The following is a 27254-nucleotide window of genomic DNA, read 5'->3' on the forward strand; positions in this document are numbered from 1 at the left end:
CTATTCTTCCACTGGTACCGCAGAGTTCTCTTTGTTCTCTGATGGGATGGCAAGGTAGTCAGACCTGGAGGAGGGCATATGGGGGGAGAGAATCAATACTTTAGTACCCAGGGGTGGGAACACAAGAAAAGGGAAAGAACAAGGGCACAGGAACAAGGACATCTATAGAATAGCTCTGCGTTTCCTTCTTCCTGTGTGTCCCAAGAGAAAACTAGAATGGTCCTTTCATAGGGAACTAGAATAATAGGTGTTTTTATTTTTTCCCTCCACTAGCAGTGTGTGAATCTTCCCATTTATCCACATGGATTTCAGGACTTCTTATTGTTAGATTAAAATGTTGGCCAAACTGATGGATGTGAAATTACATCCATTTTTAATATTTATTTAGTTGCTTTAATATTTATTTCCCTGATCACTGCTGATGTACATTTTTCATAAGATTATAGGCTATTTGGATTACTGCTTCTGTAATTAGACTGTTCATTTGCTTTGGCAGCTTTCCTTCTGAGATGTCTCTCTCATGGATTTTTCTTTGATGGTTTTGTGTCTTGAAAATATCTTCTCCCAGTCTGTGGTTTCTCTCTAAACTTTGTTTATGGATTCTTGTAATGAACAAAAGATTTTTAGATATAGTGTCATGAAAATTATCCATTTTTCCTCTCTGTGTGTAATGAAGATACTGTCTTATATTCCCTTAATAGAATTTTCAAGTTTTACGTTTTATCTCATCTCTACATCCACTTACAACTTATTTTTGTTTACTGTGAGAGATGGGGACTCTTACTTTCTTTTCCATATGCATAAGGAATCGTCCTTCTACCATATATTGGAGAGTTCATTCTTCCCTAAGTGATTGTGGTGCCACTTCTGTCATATATTGTATAAAATTGTATGTACACATTTATCTATTTGGGGGCTCTCTGTTTTATTCTCTTTGTGCTGTATGCTTAAGACAGTATCAACAAATTCTTTAATTTCTCTATAAGAAATCTTCATATCTGATAGGAAAAGTCCTACCAGCCACCTTCCTTAAGTATTGTTCTTTTTTTGAAATAGGCAAACTATGGCTCGTGAACTAAGAACAGTTGTAAGGGTTACAAACAAAGAAGAAAAACCAAAGAACAATATACAACAGAGACCCTGTGTAGCCTGCAAAGCCTAAAATATTCACTATCTGGCCATCGCTTGGTTTAGACTAGTTTTGGCTCTTTGCTCTTCCATGTGACTTTTAAGATCAGCTAATTGAGTTCCTTGAACAATCTAATGGGTATTTTGATTGAAATGTCATTGAATTTGCAGACTAATTTAGGAGACAATTGCCATGTTTACAATAGCGAGCTTTTATTCTCCATTTAGTTAGGTCTTAAGTCTTTCAGTAAAGTTTTGTGCTTTTCTCCTCAAAGGTCTTGCACGTTTTTATCAAATGTATTCCCAGGTACTGGTGACTGTTGCTACTGTAACGGAAATGTTTTCCAATGTTTTCAATATTTAAATGTTTTTCTAAATTTTTGTGGCTGGAACCATAGGTGGTTTTTATACTTTTATGTTGTGATTTGTATCAACAGTCTTGTGGAACATTCTCACTCACTCTAACGGTTTGTCTGTAGATTCCATTGTATTTTCTATGGAGGTGGTAGAGGGGGTCATGGAAAGGATGTGGCTGCCAGGTGACCTGTAAGCTGGACCCCAGCAATCAGGGGCTCCCCCTTCCACTTTCCTTGGGGTGTCCCTTCCAGTTGCCTTCCCCACTCCCAGAAGCTGCCCCAAGGCCACATCTTAGGACATGGATGTGGTGTTAAGACTATCTGGACAATATACATGTCCGAACCCAGCTAAGGCCTCTCTACATAAACCTTTAAGATTCTGGCAGGCTTATCTTGTGGCTGCCCTCGAAAAGCCTTCCGTTCGCACCCTGGCTCACTCAACCTGCCAGCTCCCAATCCGGGGTGGCCTGCGTCTTCCTTCAGTCTCTCCCTGCCTTCCGTGTATGGGGGCAGGTTTCAGGTGACACCCGGGAAGCTCCATAGGAGGTTTCAAACCAATAGTATATAATTATACTGGGTGTGAATCATGATTCTTTAGTTTCTTCCCTTACAATTTTTACTCTTTTTTTCCCTTTTGTATTTACTTAGTACACTACCTACAAACTGCAATATAATATTAATAGAAGCAGGGAGATGTGTCTAATATTATAACACAGATGGTATTTGCTGGAGGTTATCTCAGTGGCTGCCATTTATCACTTTAAAGATGATTGGTGTTTGATTTTTTTTTAATGTTTATTTTTGAGAGAGAGAGACAGAGCGTGAGCAGGTGAGGGGCAGAGAGAGGGGGAGACACATTATCCAAAGCATGTTCCAGGCTCTGAGCTGTCAGCACAGAGCCCAATGCAGGGCTCGAACTCACAAACCGTGAGATCATGACCTGAGCTGAAGTTGGAAACTCAACCAACTGAGCCACCCAAGCAACCCTGATTGGTATTTACATTTAATATTTATCCTGCTCAGGACATGCGTGCTTCCTGAATCTGAGAAGTCATGCTCTGTTTAGCCATTGTATCTCCGAATATTGTTTCTCCTCCATTTTCTCTATTCTATTCTTTTTTTTTTTAATCTTTAATTTTATTTTTTTTAAATTTACATCCAAATTAGTTAGCATATAGTGCAACAGTGATTTCAGGAGTAGATTCCTTAATGCCCCTTACCCATTTAGCCCACCCCCCCCACACACACACCCTCTGTTAGGTGTTACCCATTTAGCCCATCCCCCCTCCAATAGCCCTCTGTTTGTTCTCCATATTTGAGTCTCTTATGTTTTGTCCCCCTCTCTGTTTTAATATTATTTTTTCTTCCCTTCCCTTGTGTTCATCTGTTCTGTGTCTTAAAGTCCTCATATGAGTGAAGTCATATGATATTTGTCTTTCTCTGACTAATTTCGCTTAGCATAATACCCTCCAGTTTCATCCACATAATTGCAAATGGCAAGATTTCATTCTTTTTGATTGCCGAGTAATACTCCATTGTATATATATACCACATCTTCTTTATCCATTCATCCATTTATAGACATTTGGGCTCCTTCCACACTTTGGCTATTGTGGATAGTGCTGTTATAAACATTGGGTGCATGTGTCCCTTCGAAACAGCACACCTGTATCCCTTGGATAAATACCTAGTAGTGCAATTGCTGGGTCGTAGGGTAGTTCTAATTTTAGTTTTTTGAGGAACCTCCATATGTTTTCCAGAGTGGCTGCACCAGCTTGCATTGCCACCAACAATGCAAAAGAGATCCTCTTTCTCCACATCCTCACCAACATCTGTTGTTGCCTGAGTTGTTAATGTTAGCCATTTGGACAGGTGTGAGGTGGTATCTCATTGTGGTTTTGATTTGTATTTCCCTGGTGATGAGTGATGTTGAGCATTTTTTCCTGTGTCGGTTCGCCATCTGGATGTCTTTTTTGGAGAAGTGTCTATTCGTGACTTTTGCCCATTTCTTCACTGGATTATTGTTTTGGGTGTTGAGTTGATACGTACTTTATAGATTTTGGATACTAACCCTTTATCTGATATGTCATTTGCAAACATCTTCTCCCATTCTGTCAGTTGCTTTTAGTTTTGCTGATTGTTTCCTTCGCTGTGCAGAAGCTTTTTATTTTGATGAGGTTCCAGTAGTTCATTTTTGCTTTTGTTTCCCTTGCCTCCGGAGACATGTTGAATAAGAAGTTGCTGCGGCCAAGATCAAAGAGGTTTTTGCCTGCTTTCTCCTCGGATTTTGAAGGCTTCCTGTCTTACATTTAGGTCTTTCATCCATTTCGCGTTTATTTTTGTGCATGGTGTAAGAAAGTGGGCCAGGTTCATTTTTCTACATGTCGCTGTCCAGTTTTCCCAGCACCACTTACTGAGGAGACTGTCTTTTTTCCATTGGATATTCTTTCCTGCTTTGTCAAAGATTAGTTGGCCATACGTTTGTGGGTCCATTTCTGGGTTCTCTGTTCTGTTCCATTGATCTGCGTGTCTGTTTTTGTGCCAGTACCATCCTGTCTTGATGATTACAGCTTTGTAGTATAGCTTGAAGTCCGGGATTGTGATGCCTCCTGCTTTGGTTTTCTTTTTCAAGATTGCTTTGGCTATTCGGGTTTTTTTCTGATTCCAAACAAATCTTAGGGTTATTTGTTCTAGCTCTGTGAAGAATGCTGGTGTTATTTTGATAGGGATCGCATTGAATATGTAGATTGCTTTGGGTAGTATTGACATTTTAACAATATTTGTTCTTCCTATCCAGGAGCATGGAATCTTTTTCCATTTTTTTGTATGTCTTCTTCAATTTCTTTCATAAGCTTTCTATAGTTTTCAGTGTATAGATTTTTCACCTCTTTGGTTAGATTTATTCCTAGGTATTTTATGGTTTTTGGTGCAAGTATAAATGGGATCAATTCCTTCATTTCTCTTTCTGTTGCTTCATTGTTGGTGTATAGGAATGCAACTGATTTCTGTGCATTGATTTTATATCTTGCAACTTTGCTGAATTCATCGATCAGTTCTAGCAGGTTTTTGGTGGAATCTTTTGGGTTTTCCATATAGAGTATCATGTCATCTGTGAAGACTGAAAGTTTGACCTCCTCCTGGCTGGTTTGGATACCTTTTATTTCTTTGTGTTGTCTTATTGCAGAGGCTAAGACTGCCAGTACTATGTTGAATAACAGGGACAAGAGTGGACATCCCTGTCTTGTTCCTCACCTTAAGGGGAAAGCTCTCAGTTTTTCCCCATTGAGGATGACATTAGCGTTGAATCTTTCTTATATGGTTTTTATGATCTTGAGGTATGATCCTTCTATCCCTACTTTCTTGAGGGTTTTTATCAAGAAAGGATGCTGTATTTTGTCAAATGCTTTCTCTGCATCTATTGAGAGGATCATATGGTTCTTGTCCTTTCTTTTATTGATGTGATGAATCACATTGATTGTTTTGTGGATATTGAACCAGCCCTGCATCCCGGGTATAAAACCCACTTGGATGTGGTGAATAATTTTTTTAATGTATTGGTGGATCTGGTTGGCGAATATCTTGTTGAGGATTTTTGCATCCATGTTCATCAGGGAAATTGGTCTATAGTTCACCCTTTTAGCGGGGTCTCTGGTTTTGGAATCAAGGTAATGCTGGCTTCATAGAAAGAGTTTGGAAGTTTTCCTTCCATTTCTATTTTTTGGAACAGCTTCAAGAGAATGGGTGTTAACTCTTCCTTAAATGTTTGGTAGAATTCCCCTGGAAAGTCATCTGGCCCTGGACTCTTCTTTTTTGGGAGATTTTTTTATTACTAATTCAATTTCCTTACTGGTTATGGGTCTGTTCAAATTTTCTATTTCTTCCTGTTTCAGTTTTGGTAGTGTATATGTTTCTAGGAGTTTGTCCATTTCTTCCATATTGCCCATTTTATTGGCATATAATTGCTCATAATATTCTCTTATTATTTTTATTTCTGCTGTGTTGGTTGCAATCTCTCCTCTTTCACTCTTTTTTTTTTCTTTTAATGTTTATTCATTTTTGAGAGAGAGACAGAGCATGAGTGGGGGAGGGGCAGAGAGTGAGGGAGACACAGAATGTGAAGCAGACTCCAGGCTCCGAACTGTCAGCACAGAGCCCAACGCGAGGCTTGAACTCACGGATGGACCGCAAGATCATGACCTGAGCCAAAGTCGGACGCTCAACCAACTGAGACACCCAGGCGCCCCAGTCTCCTCTTTCATTCTTGATTTTATTTATTTGGCCCTTTCCTTTTTCTTTTTGATCAAATTGGCTAATGGTTTATCAATTTTGTTAATTCTTTCAAAGAACCAGCTTCTGGTTTCATTGATCTGTTCTACTGTTTTTTTGGTTTCGATAGCATTAATTTCTGCTCTGATCTTTATTATTTCCTGCCTTCTGCTGTTTTGGGGTTTTATTTGCTGTTCTTTTTCCAGCTCTTTAAGGTGTAAGGTTAGGTTGTATATCTGAGATCTTTCTTCCTTCTTTAGGAAGGCCTGGATTGCTATATACTTTCCTCTTATGACTGCCTTTGCTGCGTCCCAGAGGTTTTGGGTTGTGGTGTTATCATTTTCATTGGTTTCATGAACTTTTTAATTTCCTCTTTAACTTCTTGGTTAGCCCATTCATTCTTTAGTAGGATGTTCTTTAGTCTCCAAGTGTTTCTTACCTTTCCAAATTTTTTCTTGTGGTTTATTTCGAGTTTCATAGCATTGTGGTCTGAAAATATGCATGGTATGATCTCAGTCTTTCTGTACTTGTTGAGGGCTGTTGAGACCCAGTATGTGGTCTTTTCTGGAGAACGCTCCATGTGCACAGGAGAAGAATGTATATTCTGCTGCTTTAGGATGAAATGTTCTGAATATATCTGTTAAATCCATCTGGTCCAGTGTGTCATTCAAAGCCATTGTTTCTTTGTTGATTTTTTTGATTAGATGATCTGTCTACTGCTGTGAGTGGGGTATTGAAGTCCCCTACTATTATGGTATTACTATCAATGAGTTTCTTTATGTTTGTGATTAATTGATTTATATATTTGGGTGTTTCCACATTTGGTGCATAAATGTTAACAATTGTTAGGTCTTCTTGGTGGATAGACCCTTTAATTATGATACAATTATCATAATTCTTAATTATGATAATTAACAATAATATAAATTATAATTAATTATCATAATGATATAATGCCCTTCTTCATCTCTTTATACAGTCCTTATTTTAAAGTCTAGATTGCCCGATGTAAGTATGGCTACTCTGGCTTTCTTTTGTTGACCGTTAGCATGATAGATGGTTCTCCATCTATCCCCTTACTTTCAATCTGAAGGTGTCATTAGGTCTGAAGTGGGTCTCTTACAAACAGCATATAGATAGATCTTGTTTTCTTATCCATTCTGTTACCTAGGTCTTTTGATTGGAGCATGGACTCATTGATGTTTAGAGTGAGTACTGAAAGATATGAATTTATTGCCATTATGTTGCTTGTAGAGTTGGAGTTTCTGGTGGTGTTCACTGGTCCTTTCTAGTCTTTGTTGCTTTTGGTCTTTATTATTATTATTTTTTTCATCTTTTCTCCCCTCAGAGAGTTCCCCTTAAAATTTCTTGTAGATGGGGCACCTGGGTGGCACCTCGGTGGCTCAGCCAGTTAGGCAGCTGATTGCAACTCAGGTCATGATCTTGCAGTCCATGAGATGAAGCCCCCACATCGGGCTCCGTGCTGACAGCTTGGAGCCTGGAGCCTGCTTAGAATTCTGTGTCTCCCTCTCTCTCTGCCCCTCCCCCATTCACACTGTCTGTCTCTGCCTTTCAAAAATGAATAAATGTTAAAAAAATTTTTTAAATTTCTTGCAGGGCTGGTTTAGTGATCACAAACTCCTTTAATTTTTGTTTGTCTGGGAAACATTTTACCTCTCCTTCTATTTTGAATGACGGCCTTGCTGGATAAAGAATTCTTGGCTGCATATTTTTCTGATTCAGCACATGGAATATATCCTGCTACTCCTTTCTGGCCTGCCAAGTTTCTGTGGATAGGTCTGCTGCAAAACTGATCTGTCTTCCTTTGTAGGTTAAGGACTTTTTTTCCCTTGCTGCTTTCATGATTCTCTCCTTGCCTGAATATTTTGTGAATTTGACTATGATATGCCTTGTTGATGGTTGGTTTTTGTTGAATCTAATGGGAGTCCTCTGTGCTTCCTGAATTTTAATGTTTGTGTCTTTCCCCAGGTTAGGAAAGTTTTTCTCTATGATTTGCTCACATAATCCTTCTACCCCTATTTCTCTCTCTTCCTCTTCTGGGACCTCTATGATTTTGATGATGTTCCTTTTTAATGAGTCACTGATTTCTCTAATTCTTAAATTGTGCTCTTTTGCCTTAATCTCCCTCTTTTTTTCTGCTTCATTATTCTCCATAAGTTTGTCCTCTATATTGCTGATTCTCTGTTCTGCCTCATCCATTCTTGCTGCCGTGGCCTCCATTCACAACTGCAGCTCAGTTATAACATTTTTTATTTCATCCTGACTAGCTTTTACTTCTTTTATCTCAGCATAAAGGGATTCTAATCTATTTTCGACTCCCGCTAGTATTCTTATTATCCTGATTCTAAATTCTGGTTCAGACATCTTGCTTGTATCTGTGTTGGTTAATTCCCTGGCTGTTGTTTCTTCCTGCTCTTTCTTTTGGGGTGAATTCCTTCATTTCATCATTTTGAAGGGAGAAAAGGAATTAATGAGGTAAAAAAATTAAAATTAAAAAAATTAAAAAATTAAAACCAAACACACACACAAAATCGAGTAAATGATGCTAGATCTAGATCCTAGGTGTGTTTTGGTCTGGGTGTTGAAAGGGGCTTGACAGATTAGAGAAAAAAGGGGAAAGAAAAAAAAAAAAGGAAATCGTTTGAAAATTTGAAAAAATGAATACACTGAAGTAGACTAAAATGAAATGATGGAAGTAAAATAGAATTTGAAAAAATTTACACAAAAGTAAAAAATATAGGCAGCTCTTCCTGCCCACGGGTCCTGTCTCCATGCTTAAATAAAATCATCTTTTTCACACCAAAAAAAGTAAAAAATATAGTAGAAAAAGATTGAAAAATATTTTTAATAAAAATTGAAAATAAAGATGAATTTTTTTCTCTTTCTGTATTCAAGAAAAAAGAAACGAAAAAGAAAAAAAAAAGAAAACTGAATAGATGGACTGGCGAACGGTCAGTCGAACAAAAATACGACTGAAATTACCTCGTTTTCCCTTAGAAGTCAAACTATGAAGCCCTTTATAGTCCATAAACTAAGCAGGCGGAGAGATTTGTGTTCCTGAAGTTCGAGTTTGGCCCAGTTGGGCGGGGCTTAGTGTAACGGCTCCGTTCTCCACTAGATGGCGCTGCTTAGCTTACTGGGGCAGATCGTTGTGGCGCTTGTAGGTGCGTATGCGCATGCGCGGGAGCGATGCCATGGCGTCACCCAGACACCCGGTCTCTAGTATCTGAATTCTGTTCTCCCCGATCAGCAATCGCGCACCTGTCCTTTGTCTTTGCATTCCATCTACTTCCCGCTTTTACACGGTTCGTGACCAAGCCCCAGGCAGCACCTCCCTCCCGAGTTTTGTCTCAGATGCAGCTGTGTTTCCCGACTCCTTACTTCTGAGAAGCTGCGGCTTTGACCCGTTCTGCCTGTCTGCTGGAGGGTCTCACCGAGCAATGGCCAGGTGCCGACCGCACCCAGGAACATTTGCGGGACCGTGCTGCTGCTGACGCCCAGAGACTGCGCCCGGGGCCAGCCCGCCCCAGAAAAACTTCGCGAGATAGTGTAGCAGCAGTGTTTCAGGGACTGTGGAAAATCACAACACACACCTGGCACCAGGCTTCACCCCCAACGACGTTGTTCCAGCGCCAGCGAACGTGGTTGTTCTCCCGGCTCCGCTGGGGCCTTGCCTTTGGGGGACCCACATAGCCTCTATCGGGTGTCCTCCCAGCAGGTGAACTGCCTCTCCCCGTGTGGCCTGAAGAACCCCGGACTCCACTCTGCTCCTGGGGATTCACCCTTCTCACCAGAGCACGGCCAGGTATGGAGCTGCGGAGTTGCAGCCTCTGCGCTCCCCTGTCTACAGTCTTAACAGAATTTAAACCCTCTCCTTTCTCCTTTCTCCCTTTTTAGTTCAGTCTCTGCAGCTGTTTCCACTCTTCCGTTTTCTCTCCAGCTGCTTTTGGGTGGGGGGGATGCTTTTCCCGTATTCTCCCCCCTGCCGCCCTGTCTCGCCTCCGTCCTCCCTCCGCATGCAAAAGCGGCCCCCTGCCCTCCGTGGCTTCTGTCTCCCCCAGTTCACCTCTCCGCGCCGGGTACCTGCTGAATTCTGTGGTTCAGGTTGTGCAAACTGTTGTGTTAATCCTCAGATCAGTTTTCTAGGTGTGCAGGATGGGTTAGTGTTGGTCTGGCTGTATCTCAGGGACGTGAGGCACACAAAAAACTTCCATGCTGTTCCGCCATCTTGGCTCCTCTCCCCCTTCTCTGTTCTATTCTAAGAGATATTCACGTTTTCTTTCTTCATGTTTCAGTCTGATATTCCAGCCTTTTATATCTCTGTGCTTCATTCTCTATAACTTCCTTACATTTGTTTCCAGTGTGTCTGTTATCTACTGGTCTAGTGAACCAATCCATCAAGTTTTAAAATTTATTGACTTTATTTTTCATTTCCAGATTTTAAGCTTCCTATTTAAAATCTGCCTGTTCTTTTTTCTTCGCAAATTATTCTATTCTTGGGCTTTTGGTTCCTCTTTTAATTGCTTTCACTCTTTAAAAAAAAATTTTTTTTAATGTTTATTTATTTTTGAGAGAGAAAGAGAGAGAGTGCAGAGCGTGAGTGGGGGAGAGTGGAGAGAGATGGAGACACAGAATCCAAAGCAGGCTCTAGGCTCTGAGCTGTCAACGCAGAGCCCAGTGTGGGGCTCGAGCTCATGGACTGTGAGATCATGACCTCAGCCAAAGCCAGACACTTAACCAACTGAACCACCCAGGTGCCCCTTGCTTTCACTCTTTTAAATAAACTTATTTTCTAACTTCTACCAGGTCCTTTTTGTGTCTGAAGTTCCTGGGATGTAATCTTGCCATTTGTTACTTCTCTTGCTTGTGCTGGATTGTTTGCTGCTGTGTCTTTTAGCTTTGGATCAGATTGTGAAATCAGATTCAGCAATGCTTTATGTAGGGAATCCTGTTAAGCCTCAGCTGTGGGGTAGGCCCCTTCAGAATGGTTTTTCATTTGCTTCTACGTGGTGATCGCTGTCTGAGGATTAATCTTTTAATTGACTTTCTCAGCTTGAAGCTTTCTGGATCATGTAAGTAGTATAAAACTTAAATCCCAAACATTGTGAGAGTGGGCTTGCGGTTACTAATTCTCAAGAATCTTTTAGGTTTCTACTTGGGAGTCAGGCCAAGATGGATATGTTTCCTTGGCTTTGCCCCAGACGGGTGGACTGATTTTCTGATCTGTCCTTTGCATGTATTGTAGCTCTTTGAGGATCCGGGCTCTGCTGGGGGCCTCGGGCCACATGGTCCCGGGCGCACTCTCCCAGGTTCAGTTTTCTCATCCATAAAATGGGTATATGACTCTGTTTTCTGTGCAGGCCCCAGTGTAGACACTTCCTGTCCAAGTGTGGGCACTTCCTGTCAGAGCACTAAAACCCAAGCACCCTAGGTTCCGCCAGGAATGACGGCCTCCCTTGTATATCAATACTTTCTATCCTTGTATCAGTTGTAATTTTTACTTGCCTGGGATCATAGATATCATGCAAAATATCAAACATTTTTAGGTGATAATAGTCTACAGCTTTTAGGTTATCCCCTCAGCCATGTTGCCAGCCTTGTAAATCTATGAGAGTTCTGTTTTTTCTTCTTCTCCCCAAACAACAGGCCAGAGGGGCCCCCTGGGCCCTCAGACCCCATCTTTTTCTCAGATGTGCTCACTCCCGAGTGACTAGGGCCTTGGTGAAAATGGCCAAGGTGCAGTCTGGACATTGGAGGATGAGAGCCTCTACTCCGCGTATCCAATTGCTGCCAGGCTCCAGGGGCAAGAACATGTGGCTCGGAGCTCCTTAGCTGATAAAAGGCAGGGCCCAGATGGCCTGATGAGCTACACAAACAGCTGAGTGCGACAGAGAGGGCACGGACTTTCGGAACAGAGAGGTAAATCCCAGCCTCTCCTTTCATCATCCGCATGGCCTCAGCAAGCCACACAACCCTCTGTAAGCCTGCTTCATAAAATGGTCATAATAATGCTAATTTCATGGGATTGTGATGGTAGCTATGGGCTTTCCATCAGTGGTTAAGAGTACAGGGTAAGAGTTAGCAGGCATGAATCCAGACCTTGCTTTGCCTCTTATCATGGTCCCGGGCACACTCTCCCAGGTTCGGTTTTCTTATCCATAAAATGGGTATATGAATGCTGCCTACCTCAAAGGTGGTTGTGAGGCAAGTGGAGGAGTGTGTCAATTGCTTAGCACCTCGTCCGTGAGGGCGAACACTCTGAAGGTGCTAGCTACCATCACTTTGGCATCTTGGAACTTACGCGTTTTCTTGAGCTGCCTCTTCGGCCTTTGAGACCTTCCTGTAGCAATAGATCATTTCAACGAGCAGCCACAAGGTGAGGAAGACCAGGAGGATGTACATCATGATCTCTGAGACCACAGAGGTGAAGTCCTCTCCAGCTGCAAGGGGGACAGTGAGGCTCAGAACGTGCATGTGCGACAAACCCAGAACTGTCATTGGGTCGGAGATATGAGACCTTTTTTTTTTTTTTTTTAAGTACGGCTTAAATTAGCCCTGGCTCTAAGGAACTTGAGAAGGCGTCAAAGAGATTCAATGACTCTGACTCTCCTGTCTGTCAGCTTCCTCGCTGACTTTTTTCAGGAGTGGGAGTGGGGGCGGGGATGGGGGTGAGAAAGAATGAGGAGTGGAGGGAAAAAGGGAGCCGTGGAAGGAATCCTGGGATGGGGTGACATGGAAGAACCGGGTCCCAATTTTGTGTGGACAGTCACTTCCCTTATTGGAAACTCTTTCTTAACTTGTAAGGTAAGGGTGATAGTTCACACCCTTACCTAGTGTATTCAGGAATATCCGGTGAGATGTGAAAGTCTACACACATGTGAGGGACAGGTCTGGTTCAACCACTGAGCATAGAGTGGCAGAGCGAGTGAGCATGGGAAACATGTAAGGGGCCAGTGCAGTCAGCCCACCCAGTGATCTGGGCGTAGCCTCTACAAGTCTGGACTGGAAACAGGGTCCTTCCCGGTTCATCTTCCTTCCAGGCCATCCCAAACCCAAACAGAAATGAGTATTGGAGCATTCCACATATTACCCAGGCTTTCTGAAACACAAATCTGACCCTGCTATTTTCACGCTTTAAACCTTTCCGTGTTCCATCCCGCCCTCAGGATAAAGACCAAACCACGAACGTGGCAAGCAAGATTCACAATCCAGCCCTTTTCTCCTCATTTCCATTCAGTGGACCAGCAAAACTTCACTTCTCATTTACACGGTGGGCTCTTTGGGGATCTGTAGACGTTTATTCATCCCCTTTCCTCTTCCTCAATTGTATTGCACACCCCCTCAGCTACCTCTGTCCCAACATCCCCTCCTGCTTTTCAGTGTCCCGACCATTCTTCCAGACTCCACCAAAGTCCCTTCCTCTGTGGAACCTTCTTCGGCCTCTCATGCAGAGCTATTCATGTACTTCTCTGTGCACTTTTCTCATCCGCCCATTGTAATACCTCTCGGGTTGTGCTGTGATGTGTTTCTCTCTCTTCTCCACTGACGGTGTGCTTATTAAGAACATATTTCACTTATTTTTACATTATCAGCCTGTTGTCTAATCCTGGAATATTTGCAGTACTCAGTAAGGATTTGTTGAGTGAATGAATGCAAATAAATATTGATCTTTGTTTCACAGCCAACCAGAATGACAATTAAAAGATGATATAAGGCAAAGGTCCTGGTCCACATCGTCCTTTCTAGTGGGAAAGAAGTTTGTAGCCACATTTCCTGTTGCTAACTCCTCCAGCAAATTAGATTCATGGTCCTTGGTTATTCATAGCCCCCAGTCATCCATCAGGCCTCACTCCTTAAAAGCACAGAATAGCCATAGCCATGACCTTCAGCTCAGAGAAGCAATCCAAAGCTTCCACAATCATCCAGGTTTCCTGACTGGAGCTGGAGGTCATAAATATAGCGTGCGGCACAGAAGAACGCCATGCACATAAAATATCTTTTTTGTGGGCTTGGTAATACCTGATTTGTGATGTTCTTGGCTTAAAGCACGCTCTTTTTAAATGCAATAGCCCAGAAGTAGGAACACAGGAAGCTATCCATGCTCAGTATTTTTAGTCACTTCTAGATCTCAGATTTCTGTCTTAGAGCCAGGAGGTCAGAGCTTAGGACAGGATACGTTCAGCTTGAGCCAAGAACTAGGGAGATTCTGTGGGACCACAGGACTGGAGGAGATGTAGCTCGTTGCGCTGTGGTGGCGCGCCTGTCGCTCTGAGCCTTATGAAAGCAGATCTTGGCTGCGGGGAGGGGGGGGTATTCTCAGAGGCTGCCACGGGTCACAGAGGAAAAGAGAGAAAGAAAGAGAGGAAGGAAAGAAGGAAGGAAAAAAGGGGAGGGAAAAGAAGGGGGGCGGAGAAAGGAAAAGATATGAAAAGAAAGAAAGAGTAGCAGAAAGAGGGATGGCGGTCGAAAGGAAAGACGTACTGGAAATAGAGCTAGCCCGGTAGCCAAAAGATCTGGTCCGTAGGCCCGCGTCTGGCGCTAACTTGCTTCCTATCTCTGGGCAAGCGCCTCACCGATCTCCCCGCCGCAAAATGAGGGGCACCAGAGCTGCACCCTCCAATCAATCACCTGGGGAGTCATTTCTACTTACATACGCGAGACCTCACTCCAGGCCACAGAGCTCATGCTCATAAGAGCGGTAGGGAGACTGCTACCCGAGGAAAGCCCCCTGGGCAATTCTGAGGCCCGCCTGCTCTTTGTTCAGAACCTCTGCAGGAAATGAGAGCCGAGCTTCCTTCCAGCCCTAACATCCCAAGAGGCTTTGTGGTTCTGGTAACAAACTCGTCTTCCTTCTATTCTTACCCAAGCCTGGCTCTGGTGCCCCGGAGGCGGACAGGTTCAGCCTTGCCGCACTTTCCACGGGCTGCGCCAGGGACTCTGGAGGCGAGAGCCTGAGAGAGACCGGCGGCGCCTTCCTAGTATCGGCGTCACCAGCCAACAGTTCCGGCAGTGACCAGTAGAGGGCGCCAGCCTCTTTTCCCCGGGGAGGAGAGGTGTGTAAACAGAAGGGATAATGGAACTTCGAAACAGAAAAATACCTTAGAGAGCTTCTAGCCCAACGCACGCGCTGTACACAAGAGGTGATGGGTTCAGAGAGGGAGAATGGCTTATCAGGTCTAAATGCCAGTGGTCTGAGAGTGCTTCTGCACGTTCAAAAAAATTGACCTACCTTTCGTTTTAGTCATGTTGTCCACATCAGGACAAAATCATGACATCTCTTGCCCTGCCGTGCACTCTCAAGTTTGCTTCATGAATTCTATCACAATAACAGGAGGAAAAAATGAGGAAATTTGTGGCCTGGAAGTCGGGATTCTTGGGAATCCTAGCAAGAACGCTATCATGAATTTGACTTCTTATTTCATGCCCCACACCTTTTACCTGCTCACCATCCTGCCTCTTGGGGCAGTGATAATGCTAAGAGTATGCTGGAAATAGATTGCCTGGGAACAGGCTAAGAAAAACGGAGCCATCACGTAGCCTGGATGAGAAGACACAAAAGGAGATGCATATATTGGTCTTTTGACACATGAGGGAGTGTTTGCAAGCGGCTGGAAACCACAGTTTTCTGAGTCCCTTGAAACCAGAACAGAGCAGTGTGTGAGCACATTCTAACTTTACCGTCAAGATTCTGGACTGGATTAAAACAGAAACATTTGAATTGGGTTGATGGAAGGATCCCCCCACCTCCCACCCTCATAAGAAATTGGCTGTGGGAAATCTGAAGATTTTAAGCTAAAGACTAGAAAGTTTTTTTCTTCCAGTTGAATGAGGTTTTGCACTGATAGATGCCAGGGGATGGGAAAGGGATTGCTTGTGTGGTCATTTTGGGGAAGACAGAAGACTTGGTTTAGAGCAGTGGTTCTCAAAGTGCGGTCCCAGGCAGCATGGGCATCTCCAGGCAATTTGTTAGACATGTAAACTCTCAGACTCTATCCACAGAAGCAGGAAGTCTGCATTTTAAGTCCTGCAGAGGATTTTGAGGCTTGCTGAAATTTGAGCACCACTGGTTCAGAGGTATGTATGGCTTCCACACAGGAGGGTTAGAAGACTTCTAGATAAGCTCATGAGATTTCCCTGTGCCCATTGAGTGAGGGATTCAACACAGATCAGAGAAGAAGGTGTAGCTGAGTTGACAGTTTTAGGCTTCATGGAGGCTGACTTCTTTCTCTAAGGATGAGAAGTCAGGGGATCAGGGAACAGGTATTTCTCCCGTCATCTCTGAGCCTTTCTGCTTTGAGGAAAGGCACAGACAGGCAAGCTGTCAGGCAGTTTGCAGGAAGCTGGCCACTCAAGGAAGTTAAATCAATGGTGACATTTTTAGATGTCACCCCTCCAGATATATGGGCTTTGCACTCTGCAGAGGTCTCATTTGTGTGGAAACCCACTGTCCTCCCTCCCCTAAGAGGAGGGCACCCCCGCGACCCTGCGCCCCAGCCTCACCCTCTTCGGTGACTCGGAGGGGGATCAGCCGTGTAGTCTTCACAAAGGGACGATGTGCCTCAAAGGCGAACTCCCGGGACACGTTGCAGGTATAGAGGCCAGAGTCATTCAGGGTGACGTTCAGCACGGTGATGGACACATCCTGCAAGTCCTTGCTCCCATTCCACTGCAGGCGCCCCTGGAAGGGGCTCTCCACCTCCTGCTGGCCATTTCGATACTCATAGATCTGCAGGTAGAGAAGCAGAAGAGAGTAGGGCCAGGAGAGAAAACAGGGTAGGGGGGCCGGGATGGGAACAGGGCAGAGAAAAGGAGCAGAGTCGTGCATGGACAGGGGAGGGAGCAGACAACATTACAAGGAGATCCCAAGTTTGGGAGTGTGATGAGGAGGCTCAGGGGAGGGCAAGGAAGAGAGAGAGAGAGGCAGGGAAAGATGAGCGAAGGTAAACAGGTATCAGGGTGTATGGGCACAGCAAAGGAAGACGCAGACAGGAGTAAACAGGAAGAAGGCTGGCAGGAAAAAAGGTACAGAGAAAGAGAACAAAAGAAGGTGAGTAAAGCAGATAGACCAGGAGGGGGAAACTGAAAGAAAGAATTGGAAGGAGACAGAGCAAGAGAGTAAGCTGTGTCACGAGGGCAGCCAGTGGGAGAACAGAGCATAGAGACCAAGAGTGGCAGCTTCACGAGTCACGAAGACATCGTAAAGCCTTGGCCTCAAGACTGGACTCTCTGATCTGGTTGCCACTGAGGGGATGTGGTCAGACTGGGCCAGGCCACAAGAAGGGGACCCTGGACGCCAAAGTGTCATGGTTGAGCAGAGAGCTGCCAAAAGATAGGCACACTTCAGGTTTTTCGCTTTGGGCTGAATTATAACTGAAAGGTGGTCTCGAAATTTCTTTTCTCAAGCACTTCCACCTTCTGACACACCTTTTTATTCTCTACAGCTGTGCTGCCCATTCTAGTCTCCACTTGCCGTATGGAGACTACTTACACTAACAATTAAATGACTAGATGGGGTGCTTGGGTGGCTCATTCGGTTGGGCATCTGACCTCAGCTCGGGTCACGATCTCACGGTTTGTGAGTTTGATCCCCGCGTTGGGCTCTGTGCTGACAGCTCAGAGCCTGGAGCCTGCTTTGGATTCTGTGTCTCCCTCTCTCTCTGCCCCTCCCCTACTTGCACTCTGTCTGTCTGTGTGTCTCTCTCTCTCAAAAATAAATAAACATTAACAAAATTAAAAAAAACTTAAATGACTAGAAGTGAAAATGTAAAATTCACTTCCTCATTTGCACTAGCCACATTTCAAGGGTTCAGTGGCCACACGTGGCTAGTGGCTACTGTATTGGACAGCACAAATATGGAACAGTTCCATTTTCACAGGAATTTCTAGCAGACAGCATCGCTTTGTCTGTCCACTACAATTTTTAAAGTTTCTTTTCCTCCTTCTGAGTCAGCTTCTACTCCTCTGGGCAGACGCGGAAGCAGAGTAGGTGGCTGGCACACAACAGGCCTGAGGCCAATGGGGGCCTTCGCATCGGGCCTAGACATCCAGATTCCTGTCCACTGGGGACCGGCCTCAGTCACAGTCAACTCTGAGGGAAGCCCGAGATTTCAGGGAAATTTACTGGTTCCCGTTCTGGAACGAACACTTGATTGGAGCACTCAATTTCACCCTGCTATCGTCTCCATTAAGTCTTTGTACAGAAGAAACTCGCCTTCAAGAAGGTGAGTTAGCTCAGTAAAAAGGGCTTTGTATCTGCTGTCAGACAACCTGTTTCGAATCTAAGGTCTCTTATTAACTTCTTTGGGCCTCCGTGTACCTCACGTACGTATACCTTTTCTCTAGCAAACACTTGTATCATGCTTCCTATGTTCCAGGGCTATTCTAAATGCCTTAAAAATGAAAGCTAACAACTTTGAAGGTAACAATTCTATGAGGTAGCTATGGTTTGCATCCCCATTTTAGAGATGAGGAAACAGAGGCACAGAGAGGTGAAGCCAGTTAGTTGTCTAACGGCACAGAACTAACAAGCTGTAGAGTAGAGAATCAAACCCAGGCAGCGTGGGTTCCAGAGTCCGTGAAAGTGTGAATAAGGGTCATCCCCAAGGTGATATTCAAAGCATGTAACGGTACTGGCCGTGGCACGAACCAGGCCGAGCTGACACCAGCCATAGCACAGAGCGGAGTCCCGGAGGCTCCCCGTTCCGTCAGGATGATCCTTTAGTTGCGTGGGGGAGGTCTGGAGGTTCCCAGTGGGACCGATGATGGTGAGGCCGCTTGGGAAGCTTAGCACAGCGAGTGCCCATTATAGACCTATTCAAATAGTTCACTCACAGATGCGGCTGTACTGGGTATACCAGTTGAACATCAGCCTGGGTCATCCCTGCCATTCTTTTTTCACTGGGATTGCGAGATTTAAATGAGCTAACCTATGCTCTCCCATAGAATGAGGCTGAGTGTTATTTCCATCTTTCTACTAATTTAATCCGTCCAACATGATGGTGCACAAGAGCCCGTGAAAGCACCTGCAAAGTGCCTTGTGGGGTGGCTAGCACACGGTAGACTCTACATGCTATTTCTCTCTTCTCCCCCTTCCCCCACTGGTAACCAGGAATGCCTGCGGCTGGCCAAGTGCCCTTCCCATCACAGAGGCTGGGCTACACTAAGGCCGTCAGTTATCTGCTGGGGAGCTGTCAACGCTTTGAAAAGAAAGAGCCAGGGTTTGTCAGAGCCTCGTTCCCCAGACTCTCGGGAGCCAGGCACATAACAGCAGAGGCAAGCAAAAGAAAGGCCGGAGTCAGCAGCCAGACATACAAGGAAATCTTTACCGCCCTCGGGCCTGTAGAACCACTCCACCACCGTGGTGGCCTCCACCTCCTCTCTCTTCATGCAGGAGATGCAGCGCAGCTTCATGGGGTTGCCCTGAACGGCCTCCGTCTCCGAGGGCACTTCCACACACACAGGGAAGCAGACACTGACTGGAGAGAGGCCCAGTGACAGGGAAGGGACAGGAGGTGTTGGGGAGGAGGGCACCAGGAGAGCGGCATTGGAGAACAAGAGGGAGGGAGAAGAGACAGAGAAGGAAGAATCATGAGACAAACCTGAAGATCGCATGTACCTGCGTGTACGTCTTCACCTGGGCTCCCCCAGGATGCGCGCTCAGAACAGGCAGGGCGTGGGCTGCAGGAGCCACGGATGACTCTGAGTTGACTGAAAGCCTCCCGGGGTGCAGCCCTGAGCCCTGCCCTCAAAGACTTAGAGTCTCGGTGGGAAACCGGGGGCACACATACCCACCCATCCATGCACCCTTCATTCAACCACCATTCACTGAAATCTACTCTGTGCCAGGCCTGATGCGAGGCTGACACAAAGATGAATAAAACACCAACCACACCCTGAAGGCATTTATAATCTAGCAGGGAACGCATACTTCTAAGTATCATTAAACGGGACCATGGCGAGTGCCATGCTGGTGACGTGTTCTGTTCCCAGAGGAGGGCCAGTTATTCCTGGTTGGGCTGGGGAGAGAGGAAGAGAAGGAAGATGAGGCAGGGGTCTAGAAAGGGAGCGGGGACCACGTTGTGAAGACCTTTGTGTGGCCTTCACAACATGAGGGGTCAGATGTTTGCAAGCCATGGAGAGATAATCATTGCATCTGAATTTTATTTTAAAAAGTAGGTAATTCCGACGCCTGGTGGAGGCTGGAACAGCAGATGAGGAAGACGGTGAGCTGGCCACTGGGCTAGAGCAATGCTTTTTGCAGAGGAGTAGAGAGAGACAAAGTTAAAAATCTGGAGAGAGGTCAGATTGGGGCGATAGCTTGCCTGCCACATGGAGGTCTGGACTTATGGTCTCTGCCCTCTAGAAACTTGTGGCCCATAAAAATAGGGTGAGTACATCAGACTGCACATTCAGGATGAGTCAAAAGTGGGATGAGGCCGCCAACAAAGCGAGTGCAAATGTGGGCTGCATTAACAGATGCACAATGTGCACAACGAGGAAGAGACAGTGCCTGTGCACCGTGCAGAACAAATCTGGACCGTTCCGATCAGTTCAGCTGTCACACTTGACAACAGGAAGTTGTTCAGTGAGTGCATGCCCAGCAAGGAGCAAGATGGAGAACGGTCTGGAGACATCGTCTGGGGAGAAACAGATGGGAGAATTGGGGGTGTCTGGCTTGGACACAGAACTTATCTGCCTTCAAGTATTTGAAGGCCTGTGGAAGAGAAATTCGATTCTGTCTAATTCCAAAAGTTACAAGAAAGTAAATTTGGCTCATTAAAAAAAAAAAAAAGAATTATCTGGTGCTGAAGCTGATTACAAATACAAAAAACTATTTGGTAAGAGTTTATTGTATGGAAGATTCAAAAATGGGACGATCTTATATCAGGACTTCTAAGTCCCCTTCTAGTGTTACCTTCCCATGAATTAATAATAAAAACAAAACTCCTAAAAAAAATGAAACAATACACATTGATATTTAAAAACCAGTATGCTGGGGTGCCTGGGTAGCTCAGTCTGACTTTAGCTCAGGTCATGATTTCACCGTTCGTGAGTTCGAGCCCCATGTCTGGCTCAGAGCCAGCTGACAGCTGACAACTTGGAGCCTGGAGCCTGCTTCTGAGTCTGTGTCTCCCTCTTTCTCTGCTCCTCTCCTGCTCATACATTCTCTCTCAAAAATAAATAAACATTAAAAAATTTTTAAACAAACACACAAGTGGCACTATGATGAGTTTAAAACATCAAGGGGAAATAAAACTAATTGGTTTTAAAACTGTCTTGGGGCGCCTGGGTGGCGCAGTCGGTTAAGCGTCCGACTTCAGCCAGGTCACGATCTCGCGGTCCGGGAGTTCGAGCCCCGTGTCAGGCTCTGGGCTGATGGCTCAGAGCCTGGAGCCTGTTTCCGATGCTGTGTCTCCCTCTCTCTCTGCCCCTCGCCCGTTCATGCTCTGTCTCTCTCTGTCCCAAAAATAAATAAACGTTGAAAAAAAAGTTTTTAAAAAAAAACTCTCAAGCTAGCTGGGGCTGGTCTTATCAGGCAGTCTGCAAAAGAGTCTCCCGCTTCTGTATATGGACCATCACTTTCATGGAGAGAGGATCTGTATCTAGAGAGAACTGATCAGAAACACTTTCAATATGTGATGTGTTTGAAGTCTTGATTGTAAGCCTGGTTGAAAAAAAAAGAAAAGAAGGTGTGGTCTGTGCAAAAGTTTGGGAACGAATACAGGTGCAGAGAATGTGCACTGAGAAATCTGTGTGGCAGGCAGCTTTGAGGCACATTCATATTTAATGAGACATGGTAAAGATAAGTTAGTTCAGTGATGATGACTTCAAAAGTAGCATAGGAAGATGTATCAAGGAATGCACAGTTACAAATACAGAGGCAGGAAGAAAATGAATTTGGCAACTGAAGGCCTGTGTGTATCTACTCTTTAACCTCTGAGACTCAGTTTATTCATCAACAGAATGCTGAAAATAACATCTAATAGCGTCATCATGGGAATTCTATGGAATGATCTATATGAATGTGCTTTGGACATATATCACCTGTTAATGTATTTTCTCCTTCATTTATCTGCCCACTTATTCAACAAATATATTGCATGCTTATTGTATGCCAGGCACTGTTCTAGGCACTGACAATGCAACAGGGGACAAAACAGAAACCATTCCTGCTCTCATGGAGCCTGCATTCCAGAGGAGGGTAATAAAAATAAGAAACATGACATTGTAGTATGTACTAATGAGAAAAAGTAAAACAGAGTAGAGGCGCATGGGAACATCGGAGACAGCCTCACTGAGACGGTGACATCGAGCAGGCACTGAAGGAAAGAAATGAGGGAAAGAAAGGAGATATATGAATATCTCCATGGAAGTGTGCAAACAGAGGAAATAGCATTTCAAGGGTCCTAGGGTGGGAGTGTCTGTCGAAAGCAGAGCACAATGAAGCCCAGGGAACAAAGTGAGAAAGGAGACATAAGCCAGGGCCAGATCATGGCTGGTCTTGATTAGAACTTGGACTTCTGCTTGGAGTGACATGGGGACCATTGGAGTGTTCTGAGTGGAAGAATAACACGATTGGTACAAACTGACATGACCTGGCTATGTTGAGAATAAACGGAAGAGGTGATGAAGGACAATGTGGAAGCAAACAGGATAGTTAAGAGGCTGGTACACTGATCACATTGAGAGATGGCTCAGTGGTTTGGCTTGGATGAAGGTGATAGCAGAGCTGCTGGGCTTTGAAAAAGAACAATTTGTTGGACCAACATCCTCCAATACGTGCCAGGTGATGTGCTTTAGTGAGCAAGTAGATGAATTGGTCTTAAACAGGAGCACAGTTAGTTCATTTATAGTTAAAGGAGGGAGGGCAAAATCTATGCAATCAGGAGAATGGCTGTGGCTTGCACAGCAATCTCTCTTTTTCCTGAGTTGCTCCTGAGATGACAGCAATCCAGTGTACCATCAGAGAACAAGCACTACTGATTCCCTTCTCATGGCCAAAGTCCAGTTTCAAGGCATAAGAATTCTGCTCATGAAGTCCTGGATAGTACATTGCAAAATGGTCACAAAATTCTCTCATGCCTCTTTGCTTGCCCTTTGCAATATGTCGTGCTGTTTCTTCCATCAAGAGGTGAAATCTGTTTCCCCACCCCATGAGTCTCTAGTACACCACTGCCTCTCTGTGAAATCCTCTAGATATCCAAGAAAAGGTCGTCCATATGGTAGATATTCAATCCACATTGCTGACTGTAAATGATAAACTCCTGGAATAATCTTGGCCAAATCATTTGACTTCTGGTCTCTTCTCCAATTTCTATAGTAATAATGAGGAAACTTATGAGAAGGTAGACTAGGTAGATATATTACTAATGATTATATTTAACTAAGGAATAGTATCAATCTATCATGAGGTGGAGAGTAATGTGTGTTGAACCAACTCCTCTAATACCCTCAAATCTTTTTCTTCTTTGGACATTACTAGCTTGCCCCTCCTGAGCTTGCTCTAGAATGCATTCCTTTGTGCTAAGATAATGAAGGCTTTTATTAGAATGTAAATATTTGCCAAAAGGGGTAATAAATGAAGTTATCTGTAGGCATTAACAACCTGAAATGATTTGTCTATCAGGTTAGCCAGTCACTTAGCAGAGCCTTGAAAAGAATGGGGTGCATGATGAGCTTCTGGGGGACGAGAGGAAAGCATCCCCAACAGAACAGACATGTGGGGGAGTAGACCAGGAGAGGAAGAGCAGAGAAGACACTAGGGCCTGGACGGGGAGGGCAAAGGAAAGGCATGGCGGGAGGGGTGTGAGGGTGGTGGCTCTGAAGAGGGATGTGAGGACAGAGCCCATCTAGCAATCCTGCATAGCAGCACATGTGTTCATTAGAAGTGCTAGAACAAGCACTGGAAGACTGAAATCAGGAGACAAGAGCTCTCTGGCAAGTCCTTCCCCCTCCCTGAGCTCATTTTCTCACATCTAAACTGGAAGTAATACTACTTTCCCTAGCTACCCCCAAGGATTGATATGGTGACCAAAAAGAAGTAACAGATTGAAAAGTGCTTTGCAAACCATAAAGCACCAGGGAAGTGTAGGTTTTTTTTAAAATTATTATTATATACTTTATTAAAGGAAATAAGGGAACTTTTTTTCAATATATGCAGAAAATAATACAATGGAAAATATTCTTTCCATTTATATTTGCATCATGTGATAAAGCAACTTGGGAAGGGAGAATGCATCTAGTCAAAGTGGTTTCCAGTCCTAGAATTACATTCAAATAAAATGAAATTGCATTTGTGAAATGAGGCCCTTCTCTCACATCTGATGGCCAGGTTTCCTGAACCATCCCTCTTTCCTTCTGCAGCTTTTAAGCTTCATGAGCCAAAGAAGCTGAGAGTGAGCAAATGATGGGTGTGATGTGCATGCTTCTTCCAAAGGTTTTATTTTGGGGATGGGGTGGAAAGTGGAGGTGAGGAGAAGGGTGGATGCTACCAAGTTGAGCAATATTTTGTAAATATTTCCTTACTTTTCAGTCTTAGGTGTTATCTGCCCCAACTTCCGAACTTCCATGTGAGGAACCAGATACTCTAAGGTTGTTACATAGCAAGTTAATGGCACAGCTAAGACTCCAAGCCAGGCTTTATAAGTCCTAAAAAGGGCTTAGCATGGGGCACCCTCACCCCTTCCACTGGAATTCAGGCAGGGATGCTAAAAATTTAAATTAAGGTTTGGGAAGAAAAGCTCTGTAGAATCTCACCCCAGTCCTTCTCTGCAACTTTATCTTCCATTGATTTATCAATACTCTTTCTTTTCCAGCCAGACTAACCTCTCCTAAGGCTCATTTCCCTAGTCTTAGCCTCCCCTGAGGAAATCCTAGCCTTAAATCGTCAAGGTAGGTGAGATCATTGGCAACCCATTATGTCTGCTTCATCTTCAGGTCTAGTCACTCTACTGGGGATGGATGGTGATGAGTCTGCCCTTGGGACTGGCATTACTCTCCCTCTTTGTCCTTCCCAGACTGTCTCATCAGGCATTTTGTTCAACATGAAGCTTGGCTCTGCTTTTGGTCACATGTAAAATCCAGATAATGCTGGCAGCCAATAAGTCCTGGAGGTTTAACAAAGTGATACTAAGGCAAAGAGGCAATTCCCATCAGCATATTTGCCACTGCACAGGGAGAATGAGTTTCATGCCAACCATGGGAGAATAAATCCCCCACACCTAGTTTCAATAAAGCAAGTGGGCACAATTATCCTGGTTATTGACTTTTAGCATAGAGGAAGGTAAAAGCATGTAAAAAGTAGAAATGTAGATGATCATGTGAAGCAATATATCAACTGAACAGCACCTGTATTTGACCTGAGGATCTAATCAGAGTCACCAAGAGAGAGATGCCTAGAACTATACAGCAATCACACACACGTGCACGCACACACACATACACACACACACACACGTCTTCACCAATCCATTCAGATGCCCATACTAACATGCTCAGACATACACTAACACACATTCAAACACTGAGGCATAAACGACACAGTAAAGCATTCTCTCAATCACATATACAGATGTTATCACGTAGACTCATTAACTCTCTCTACACAGATGCAGGTACCCTACTCTGACACCACTCTGCTTAGCCTTAGTGTTGCAAGTGAAGGTCTTCCTTATTTGGAGGGAGAAGGTCACCTTATTTCCTCACAGCAAACAAGAACCTATTCGTTTTGAAAGCAAAAAACATAGCTCCCCAAACACCAAAGCACCTTAGCTTCACATGTTCATGAAAAAGAATAAAGATGCAATGCCTAGGTGCCTATTTATCAAAGACGTAGCTGCAAATGGCTGAAGCCTATTTTCCTTATTAAAATTAAATAAATGGCTCAACAACGTGTTTTCATTCTCAAAATGCATGCATTTAGCTTTTTAAAAAAATACATGGGAATTAATTTGAAGACCCAATGATTTTTCATTGAAAAATGAAAGGTAAATGCAACCGAAATTTTTCATAATGAACGTGACTGCATTCCCTTTCAACAAAAGGAAAAGGGAAAAAATACTTTGGAATTAATCAGAAACAGGAGGAGGGGTGGAAAACCCACTAGGGTGGTTCTGGAATATAACAGCAGGGGAGTGAGGTGTTTTTCCAATCTCAAAATCCCAGCTCTCATGTAACCCTTATGGATCTCCATGTCTGGCAGACATGCATAGAGAGAAGCCAACCAAGGCTCCTTTTGTTACAAACGACATCAATTAGTGTTATTATTGTTGGCATTATTACTGTTATCTGCATCTCGCATGGCAGGGTGCTGGTACTTACCCCAGAAGATGAGCACGAGGGAAGCCAGGGGAAACAATCTGTTGAAGGCAGGCATCTTTTCTCTGGCGGGTGGCTTCCGGGGCGAAACAGAGAGATTCCCTCGGTCAAGAACTCGCCCTCTCAGATACTTTCGAGGAAACCCTTTGGGACGAACTGCCCCAAGGGGGCGACTTTCGGACTGAAATAAGGGCCAAGCGCCGGCGACTGGGGAGGCTTTCAGGGGTTTTCGAGCCGGGCGGGGGTTTCAGCTCCAAACCACCCTAGTGCACCGCCCCAGTTCGAGGGAGCCGATCAGCAGCTTCGCGCGCTCTCCCCGGAGCCCGTTGCTGGGATCCGGCTCAGCACCACGGACAGTACCTTCCCCGCCCACCCCGGAACTTCACAAATTCCAGTTGCTCAGCTGCTTCTCGGGTTTGCGCCTCGGTGACAGCTCAGCTCCGAGGCGAGCAGCACGGCTGGCTCTAGGCGGCTGGCTCTAGGCAGCTGGGCTGTCGAAGGGGTCCATGTTGATCCACCTCTCACCTCCCCTGGGAACAGCTACGCTCCGACCAGGATCCACCAAGACCCGGGAGCTTCGGCTTCATCAGCCTGCACCGGCTTCTCCAGCTGGGCGTGCCCCCCACACCCAAAGCCACCGGGGCCTCCCGTCTGAGCTCCAAAATTCGTTCCACCTCGGTCCCGTCCACGCCCGCCCTCTGCTCCGCGGGAAGGTCCGGAGGGGCGGGGCAAGAGGCGGGAGCTCCTGTCGGCCGCAGATCTCTGGGGAGGGGCAGGCAGGGTGGGCCGCTTCCCAGGAGCTCGCCCCCAGATAGTGCCGGGGCCCCGATTCTGGGTGGCGGGTGACCAACTGCCCTTCTCCAGGTCCTTCTTGACCGTGTGTGTTCAGTCAGCCTTGACATGCGCAGGCGGCTGTCCACCCCCACCGCCACCACGGACCCACCCCTCGTGCACACACTCCCCACCCCCAAACAGGCGTGTCCCTCCCGTGGCCGAGCGAGGCTGCCCAGCGCGGGGCGGAGCTTGGAGCTGCGCAAACACCTCCAGACCCCGCGGTTTCTGCTCTCGCTGGCTGTCTCCAGGTCTCCCTTTCGCATCTCCACACCTCTCCCAGCGCGGGCACACTTCCTCCCACCAATTCACACCCTCCAGGCAACCCCATTCCTG

At 45.0% G+C, this 27254-nt stretch overlaps 1 protein-coding gene across 1 annotated transcript; it reads right to left on the reverse strand.

Moving 5' to 3' along the window:
- On the reverse strand, positions 1-26145 carry SCN3B (sodium voltage-gated channel beta subunit 3). The gene is made up of 5 exons (XM_047072559.1): positions 26091-26145; positions 19083-19246; positions 16272-16497; positions 12073-12211; positions 1-64 (listed from the first exon to the last, which is right to left on the reverse strand). Exons 1-5 carry the CDS (start codon positions 26143-26145, stop codon positions 1-3), a joined length of 648 nt encoding a protein of 215 aa, XP_046928515.1.
- Between the last annotated feature and the right edge of the window lie 1109 nt (positions 26146-27254).

This window comes from Lynx rufus, unplaced genomic scaffold (assembly GCF_022079265.1).
Source record: "Lynx rufus isolate CCGP_SWC_20201006 ecotype Redwood Valley unplaced genomic scaffold, mLynRuf1.p SCAF_9, whole genome shotgun sequence".
NCBI lineage: Eukaryota > Metazoa > Chordata > Mammalia > Carnivora > Felidae > Lynx > Lynx rufus.

Excerpts from the sequence above, each read along its gene's own strand:
- SCN3B (XM_047072559.1), bottom strand. The coding sequence starts at position 26,145 with ATGCCTGCCTTCAACAGATTGTTTCCCCTGGCTTCCCTCGTGCTCATC. Across the intron at positions 16,498-19,082 it reads AGGGCGGTAAAGATTTCCTT|ATCTATGAGTATCGAAATGG; the intron begins GTATGTCTGGCT and ends CTCTACCTGCAG. Across the intron at positions 65-12,072 it reads GAGGCAGCTCAAGAAAACGC|GTCTGACTACCTTGCCATCC; the intron begins GTAAGTTCCAAG and ends GCCCTCCTCCAG.